Source organism: Bison bison, unplaced genomic scaffold, assembly GCF_000754665.1.
Source record: "Bison bison bison isolate TAMUID 2011002044 unplaced genomic scaffold, Bison_UMD1.0 scf7180017864482, whole genome shotgun sequence".
Taxonomy (NCBI): Eukaryota; Metazoa; Chordata; class Mammalia; order Artiodactyla; family Bovidae; genus Bison; species Bison bison.
Genome location: NW_011495042.1, coordinates 5,198,136 through 5,207,124, shown reverse-complemented (window position 1 = coordinate 5,207,124; position 8,989 = coordinate 5,198,136). Strand labels below are relative to the sequence as shown.

Sequence of the window (8,989 nt, the reverse complement as noted above, 5' to 3'; positions counted from 1 at the left end):
GAAACTGCCGAAGTATCCACTGACGGATGAAAGGGTAAAGAAGTTGTGATGTGTGTGCGTGTGTGTGTATATATACACACAGGAATATATATATGTCTATACAGGAATGCACTCATTCATCCTGCCCTTTCTCTTCTGTAGCCATCAGGTTTGGGCGCATGCCACAGGCCGAGAAGGAGAAGCTGTTAGCGGAGATCTCCAGCGATATCGACCAACTGAACCCAGAGTCTGCTGACCTCCGGGCCCTGGCAAAGCATTTGTATGACTCGTACATAAAGTCCTTCCCGCTGACCAAAGCAAAGGCGAGGGCGATCTTGACGGGAAAGACGACAGACAAATCAGTTAGTTCTCTTCTACTGTCTTCATTTGGGGTGGCCGGGTTTTGTTGTTGTTTTCCCTTTGAGTAAATGACTTACCATGTGATGCACAGATGTGGTAAAGAATCTGCCTGCCATGCAGGAGAACTCAGTTCAATCCCTGGGTTGGGAAGATCCCCTGGAGAAGCGGATGGCAACCCACTCCAATATTCTTGCCTGGGAAATCCCATGAAGAGAGTAGCCTGGCGGGCTACAGTCTGTAGGGTTGCCAAGAGTCGGACACGACTGAGCAACTAAACACCCACGCATGTGTGTTGCACACACACACACACACACACACACACACACACAGAGTACCATTCTGTGGTTGGCTGGTACCTACCACAGGCTGAGTCTAAAATAGAGGAGAGAGAGTGTTTTCAGATACAGTAAGTAAACATTATTTTAAATAGGGAAAAACTCCTTCCAGCTCTCCTAATAAAGGTTTTGAGACTAGAAAGGTACAGGTCATCTTGGTGGTGGGTTAGTTGCTAAGCACTGTCCAACTCTGCAGGAGTTCATCTTAACTTGAACAAATGAACTCAGGCTTCCCTCATGCCACCACGCTCTTTCAGGATCCATATCTTTTCTTTTCTTGGCATCAAAGTCACTGGCCACATCTGTAGGGCTTCAAGCAGCCCTGTTTTTCTCTGGGAAGGGCCTGACCTAGGTTTGGAAAAGGTGGTCGATCCCATGATTGTATCGTGCAGAACTACTCAAGTACCTCTCAGAAGTTCTCTGTGGGGCATAAAAATATATTTCGGATATCACACCACCTTTCTTTCCTTGTAGGGCTGTCTTGATTATTATTCCCAGGGAGCTGGGAGCCCTGTCCTCGTGTTGTGTGTATGAGTTTTATCTTCTCAGAGGCTCTGAGCAGCCTGGGCTACTACGGGGGATTCTCAAACATCAGCAGGCACATTGATGACCTGTTCAGGAAACCCAGAGTGGGTGCTAATGGTGGTTGAGTCCGTTTTCCAAGAAGTAGAATTCTTCCCTGATAACAAGCTGAGAAAGCACATGGGAATTATGTTGAAACAAACTATAACTGTGCCTGAACTCTGTCCCCAGTTCTGCCATCACCTTCAACTGTGACCTGAATCCCATCTCTGGACTGCAGTTTTCACAGGCAGGGTCTGGTTTTGAGTACAATGAAGTAGGTTCCTAGAGTAGTAAGAACCACAGGACATTCTGAAGACACTGTCCCAACCCTTGAAAGCCTTTTCATGCTGTCATTTATTTTCAGATGAACACCTGCAGGAGAGGTGTGCAATTACTGAACAAATGAACAGAAATGCTTAACTCTTTCCCCACTTAATTTTATTTGGCGGAAAGTTTTATCACCCGTTACTGTATTTTGATGACTATCTCAAGACGTTATTTTTTTTTTCTTTTAGCTATACCGTAAGAGTAAAATCAGCTAATAGAAAAGGAAAACTTGTTACGCAGTTGGCTGCGTAAAAAGCCAACTATCAACAAGGGCAGTGGGTTTCTTGACTGCCAGAGAGATCACTGGTGCCCTAACAGTATTATACCTCTATCCAGCTGCTTACAGGTTTTTAAAAGTCTTGCACATTCAGTATGTTCAAGACCCACACTACCTTGCAGCTGCTGTTATTATCCTCTTTTGTATTATCCTCTTTTGTCCTCCTCCCAGAAGCCAGTCCTGCCCATTGGCCAGCAATGGCCCCGTTGACAGAGACACTGTGTGTGAAATTCCCAAGAATTTTCACCTTGGGAAAACATTCTCAGTGATGGTTTATTTTTATGAATGTTTAGAACAGCAGGAGTTTCCCACCTTGTTCTGCTGCCCCAATACCTTCACAGTCAGGAAATCTTCCTTGTATTGTTTCGTTCTTCTCGAATTCTAGCGAGGACCTACTGTCTTCCATAGGGCAGGCAACAGGTTGTACGTCATGATAAAGCTGAGTCTAGGGCTTCCCTGGTGGCTCCGTGATTAAGAATCCACCTGCCAACGCAGGAGACCTGGATTCAATTCATGCGTCGGGAAAATCCCCTGGAGGAGGAAACAGCAGAGACCACTCTAATATTCTTGCCCGGAGAATCCCGTGAACAGAGGAGCCTGGTGGACTACAGTCCATGGGGGTGTCAAAAGTGTCAGACACGACTTAGTGAGTAAACAACAAAAAGTGGAGTCTACGTATTCTTTAAATGAAAAAATGAGGGCACAGCAAAACAGAAACGAATGGCCCCGGCCTAGCTGATTTTACTATGGAAGGTAAACTGTGTTCATTTAAAGGTTAGAGAAACAAGAAAATCAGAGCAGCCTGGCTAAATAGAGTTAACAGTGGAAGGCAGCTTGTGCCAGTTCTCTGAGAGGCCCATGTGTGACAAGGAGCCCAGCAGGAGACCCTGAGCTGGGAGAGGCTTGGTGACCAGGGAGAGCCCAGAGCACACTGTTTACTCCACAGTTTGCCTCGGGCCGTTCAGTTTCCAGAAACTACTTTCTCACCTTCTCTTTATCTCCCCATCCAGACCTGCAATCCACCCTGGAAGTCCTATTAATTTAATAGTACCTGAAAGATAAGAGGAAAGCATTAAAAAAAAAAAAAAATTTTTTTTTTCTCCAGTAGTCAAGATTTTAAATTTACACTTCCAGTGGCCAGCATACTGTGTGTTAACTGTGAGAGGTCCAGAGCCCAGTTCACCATAAATCACTTTCAAAGCTCACCGCAATTGAGTCTTTGGCTCTAAAAATGAAGGTAATTGTAGGCTCTTTGTGTGTTAGTTGCTCAGTCCTGTCTGACTCTTTACGACTCCATGGACTGTAGCCCGCCAGGCTCCTCTGTCCATGAAATTCTCCAGGCAAGAATACTGGAGTGGGTTGCCATTCCCTTCTCCAGGGCATCTTCCCGACCCAGGGATTGAACTGAGTTTCCTGCATTGCAGGCAGATTCTTTACCATTTGAGCCACCAGGGAACCAAGGCTCTTTATGGGATGTTAATATTAGTATCTCAGTTGTGTCTGACTCTTTATGACCCCGTGGACTGTAGCCTGCCAGGCTCCTCTGTCCATAGGATTCTCCAGGGAAGAATACTGGAGTGGGTTTCCATTCCCTTCTCCAGGGGATTTCATGGCGGGTGGGGGGGAGGGGCGCGGGGGGCGGGGGGCAGTGAAGCCCCAAACTTTTATGGGGTAAATAGGTATTAAGCTGTTTTAAGGGAAAGTGCCATAAAATGCTTAATTATCGGCTTCCCCCTATAGTAACTAAGACTGTGCTTTGTCTATAATGGTTACTCAAAATGTGTTTGCTTAATTGAATTAAAAGCTGCTGCCTATGGCCTTTGAAATTCTGGACTTTAATCAGAAGGCCTTTAGCCCAAGATTTGCTCACCAACCTGGACATCATTAAAAATCTGGATGGAGGCAGAATTGCCTCTTGTTAGGGTCTGGGAAGGAAAGAGAGACTGGGCCAAATTAGAATAATCCACCCTCTGATTACACAAAACTGAAATTGAATTGTTTGGCTCTCTCTTTTCTCCTTATCTTGCAAAATCAAATTAAGCACTAGTGGAAAGAAATAGTGCAGAGAGGAATATGGGAAAGGGAAAAAATAAAATCAGAATGTGATTTCCAATGAGACTAGAGATTTGTTCTTTATCTTACATGGTCATGTTATTCATTTGATAGCATCTATCTCAGGGCTGTTATGTTATCTCTTCTTGGCCAGGACTTTTGAAAGTGAAGATTTGCATTGATAGGAAAAGTTTTGCAGAAGTGCGGACTCTTGAGAGGATGGGGGGACCTGGAAAAGGGGCCACGGCTGGTGCAGGAGAGCGATTTGGGCCTCACTGCACACCCCACTGGAACTGTTGTCATTAGGGTGGGTTCTGCCAAGCCGGGGGAAGGCTGCTCAGCATAGTGGATAACCAGTTACCCAGAACCTTTGGGAAAGGAAATGGCTTTACTGAAGAGGTCTTTCTTTAAATTTATCTTCCTGCTCCATTTAACCATTGCCTGTTCTGTCTCATTGGTGAAGCGCCTGCTAGTCTTTCAGGCCCAGCTCCAGCATTTACCTCCAGGTAAACCAGAGCTTCTCCCTTCCCCACTCAGCTCTCCTCTGTCTCTTATTCCCTGGTGCCATTGGCACTGTGCAGAACAAGTAAATGAGCAGATCAATTAAATGCTCCTTTTTAAATAAATATTTATTCATTTGGCTGCATTGGGTCTTCGTTGCAACACAAGAGATCTTTCCTTGCAGTGCACATTCTGTGGCATGTGGGCTTAGTTATCCCGTGGCATGTGGGATCTTAGTCCCTTGACAGGGCTCGAACCCATGTCGCCAGCTTTGCAAGATGGATTCTTAACCAGTGGGCCACGAGGGGCTCCCCTCCTATCTTTTAAACTTAGATGTCATACCTTTAGAATATAATGGTCCTACTTTCATTGTCCTTCCTCAAAGAATAATATTTGGGAACTTGAGGCTCTGGGTTTAGGGGAAGATGGGGAATTGGAATCACAGGATGTGGGACATCAGAGAAGAAACTTTAGGAGCACTGGACCTTTGAGCCACCCTCAGATAGAAATGGAACTGACTCTCCCCATGGTCTGTTTCCTGTCAATGGCTTGTTCCCGCCCAGACCCCTTCTTTGAGAGGGGGTCTACAGAACTCTTAAAACCACGAATATGCTAGAACCAGGGTGCTGTGTCTCCTGAAGGCAACCTGAGAACTGAATGGACTTTGGAAGTTCCCAGTGTTTGACTGTTACCCTGCTGTGATGATCACACTGGGTGTATGGTTGCCACATGATCCCATGTTTGTTGATGAAAATAAACAGAGAGTGGTTTTCAAAAAACCATTTCCAGTGCCATGGTTTGTCATAAAACAATAAATAGAAAAACCCTTGGTGTGTCTGCCAGCTTTTCACTCCATATCTGAGGGATGGTGAGGCCCTCCTGGCTGCACTCTGTCTGCAAATAAGGAATAAAGCTTGTTATTTATACTGTATTGGACTTTGGGTCCCGAAGCATCGCACTGCTTATAATGCATATATGTGGAGTCACTGTTTTTATAATTGCAGGAGCAAACTGGTGCCATCATAAAAATGGTTCTTCTAAACAGTGTGTGAAATAGGAGACCAAGGAATAGTAAAACCAGTATGGAAATATAAACTTTTGTGAAAACAGTTCTGTATCCATTTAAATGTTTGCATCCTAAAATTTACAAGGGCCGTCAAATATAGTAACTCAAACTATTGGAAAGATATCTGTCCTTTTAAATCCTATGCTTACCAGCTAAACAAAGTGTGGTCTCTCTCCCCCTTTCCCTGAGTGAGCTAGAATTTGCTCCCCTGAGAAGGAAGACACCAGACAGACAGACCCTCAGAGGAAAAGAGCCTGGGGAACTGCAGTATAAATAAGGAGCAGAATGGTAGTTCTGTTTTGTTTTGATCACTATTGAAGGACTTTGGCTCCTGGAATCATTAATCTATAGAGTCACATTTAAAAAATAAGTTTATTTCCAGTACTGTCAGGAATCACTGAAGATATAACAGATCTGAACAAATGGCCTTCTTTTAGATGATAAATTTAGAAGATAATGTTCTATATCAGATCAGATCAGATCAGTCGCTCAGTCGTGTCCGACTCTTTGTGACCCCATGAATCGCAGCATACCAGGCCTCCCTGTCCATCGCCAACTCCCGGAGTTCACTGAGACTCACATCCATCGAGTCAGTGATACCACCCAGCCATCTCATCCTCTGTCGTCACCTTCTCCTCCTGCCCCCAATCCCTCCCAGCATCACAGTCTTTTCCAATGAGTCAACTCTTCACATGAGGTGGCCAAAGACTGGAGTTTCAGTTTTAGCATCATTCCTTCCGAAGAAATCCCAGAGCTGATCTCCTTCAGAATGGACTGGTTGGATCTCCAAGAAAAGCATTTTTTTTTTTTTTTCATCTTTAGTAATTAGACCTAGTTGGTCAGTATGCTTGTTTGCCAGCTGAGTGACATTTTGGTCAGCCATAGATGTTTCTTTAAGAGATGAGTGTATGTGCTGGGTCATTAAACTGTGAACAATTCCTCCTATTAAGTTTTTGTGTTAAATCTTTAAATGATGGCAGGAAAATGAGATACACTGGCAAGACTTTGAAACTTAACTTCGATCCCAAGTTGTTGTTCAGTTGCTAAGTCCCCATGGACTATAGCCCGCCAGGCTTCCCTGTCCTTCACCATCTCCCAGAGTTTGCTTAGACTCACGTCCATTGAGTCAGTGATGTCATCCAATCATCTCAGCCTCTGTCACCCCCTCCTCTTGCCCTCAGTCTTTAGCACTTAAATGTCATCTCTAGGAAGTAAGAGTTCAAAGGCCCTGTGCCAAGACCCCAGCATAGATGAGTTTAGAAGCCCCAGTTCCTCCCAGAACTGTCATTTTATGTTAAAAAAGCAAAAGTGGAGAAGTCATGTAGAAAGTAGCAGAAAGAGAAAAGAATTAGTCATGAGTGAGGGGATCTGGTTTAGGCTTTGCTATAAATAGCTGTTTGACTTTAGAAAGTCTCTTAGCTTCAGTTTATTCATTCCTAGTCAAAGAATGATGCTGCAGATTATTCCTGAAGACCTACCTGTTAGTTCTCTACAGCCAGTGGTTCTCCACAAGAGGGAAATAGGAATGACAGAGGAGAAACCAGGAAGAAATTGAGGAAACCGAACCAATGCAATCTGGATTAACATTCACCCACTGGAGCTAATAATTGAGGAGAACCATGTGTGCCTCAGAGGATGAAGGTCAGAAGTATAAAAAGGAAGGAGAAGAAGAAGAAGACAAGGCCCTAAGAATTCACTTTTCTTCCTTGAGGCTTTGCTGTTATCTGTCAAGAAACCTAAGACCACCAGGGTCTAAACTAAGATCACCATTTTTCCAGGCCAGTTTTAACTCTGACGTGGTTACCAAGTGATCGTGAGAGTGTAGAGTTGTCTACTTCTCTAATTTCAGTTTCCCAACTTGGAGATATCATCAGAATTGTTGCTATTGTTGTTTAGTCGCTAAGTCGTGTCCAACTCTTTGCCACCGCATAGACTGTAGCCAGCCAGGCTCCTCTGTCCTTGGCATTTCCCAGGCAAGAATACTGAAGTGGGTTGCCATTTTCTTCTCCAGGGGGTCTTCCCGACCCAGGGATCGAACCTGCGTCTTCTGCATTGGCAGGGGGATTCCTTAGCACTGAGCCACCTGGGAAACCCATCACCAGAATAATCCCTGCTTTCTCAGTTGATTTTTTCATTTGTCTTTCTTAGGTTCTCATTTTATTATTCAAAAGGAGCTGTAAATTTAAAGCATTCATCTATAGTCACTGAAATAACTCATACATTAAAATGCTGATGTTCGACTGCTAAGAAACAGTATTATTCTATCTGTCCATTCAAAAAAGTAAACTTTTATTACTCTACTTTGTCTTCATTAATAAGCCAGCTTTTCCTGTGATCTTTGTGTTATACATAGGAGGTATGCAATAGTTCTAGAACTAATTTTAATTATCTATAAAAACAGTGCCCTTAACTCCATCCCAGTTTTGATATGTGGAGCCATTTATGGAAATCAAAATATATCAACATAGATTACACTTGCTGTGTCTCTCCAAAGAAAACTAGCTTCCTCTTACTGAAATCATGTTCCCCTGGAGAAACATTGTGTTCAAGTGAAATTTTCTTCATTGCATCATGACCTTTTTGTGGTCTGTAGAAGTGCAAGCATTTCTAACAGCCAGAGGCTGATTCACCATGAAGCTAATGAAGCCTCGGGGCCTCTTCCCTTGTATAGAGCCCCTTCCAGTGCTCAGGGAAGGGCCTGAGCTATTTGTTCTTATAATCTGTATTACTGAACCCAACAGTTGTTGTAAATGTACTCAACAGTCATGTACATTTCAGGCCCCACAAAGCCTGGATCTCACCCTGATAATGTCCTAGATGTAGTTAAGCATTCTTTCCTGTTAAGAAGAGATGCTTATCTAGCCGTTTGATACAGTGTCTGAAGATAAATACATTGTTAGCCCCAAGTTAGAAGTGTAAAACCATTAAAACCAAATCTGAAGAGGATATGGTTCCTCTGACAATGGCAGATCATGCGACGATACCGTGCAAGCTAGTAGAGCATATAAGGCTTTGTAGAAAAGACAGAAACGTGCAATGAAGGACGTTTTGTGTGGAACGTTTTACCAGAAATATAATATTAAGTCATTGATTCAAGATAAACTCCACAGGCCGAATTCCCCTCGTGGTTTTCAGAGTTCAGCCATCTGTAAACCTGGCGGGCCACCATCTTCTGCTGTTTCTGTATGAGGAATCCCAATGTAAAGTGTGTGGGTTGGGACTTCCCTGGGGGTCCAGTGGCTAAGACTGTGCACTCCCCATGTAGGGGGCCTGGGTTCAATCCCTGGTCAGGGAACGAGATCCTGCATGCCGCAACTAAGACCCAGTGCAGCCAAATAAATTAATTCATTGATTTTTTAAAAATGTGCGCGTTAACTGTTTGCAGTCTAATAGTTGGTGAATGGGTGGCAAAGAAAGGCAGATCTCTGGGCAGATCACATCTGGATCACTCCTGCAGCTTGATAGATCCACACGGGAGCTGAAAGGATCTATGCAGACTTAAAAAGTGCAAAAAAAAAAAAAAAGGAA

At 43.9% G+C, this 8,989-nt stretch overlaps 1 protein-coding gene across 3 annotated transcripts in view; it reads left to right on the top strand.

Annotated features, from left to right (window-relative positions):
* Positions 1-8,989, top strand: part of PPARG (peroxisome proliferator-activated receptor gamma) — a 124,009-nt gene that overhangs the window by 93,863 nt on the left and 21,157 nt on the right. For all 3 annotated transcript variants that reach the window (XM_010862472.1, XM_010862471.1, XM_010862470.1), the window contains one exon: positions 142-341. In XM_010862472.1, the coding sequence (XP_010860774.1) occupies positions 142-341 (200 nt within the window). The remainder of the gene's footprint in view (positions 1-141; positions 342-8,989) is intronic.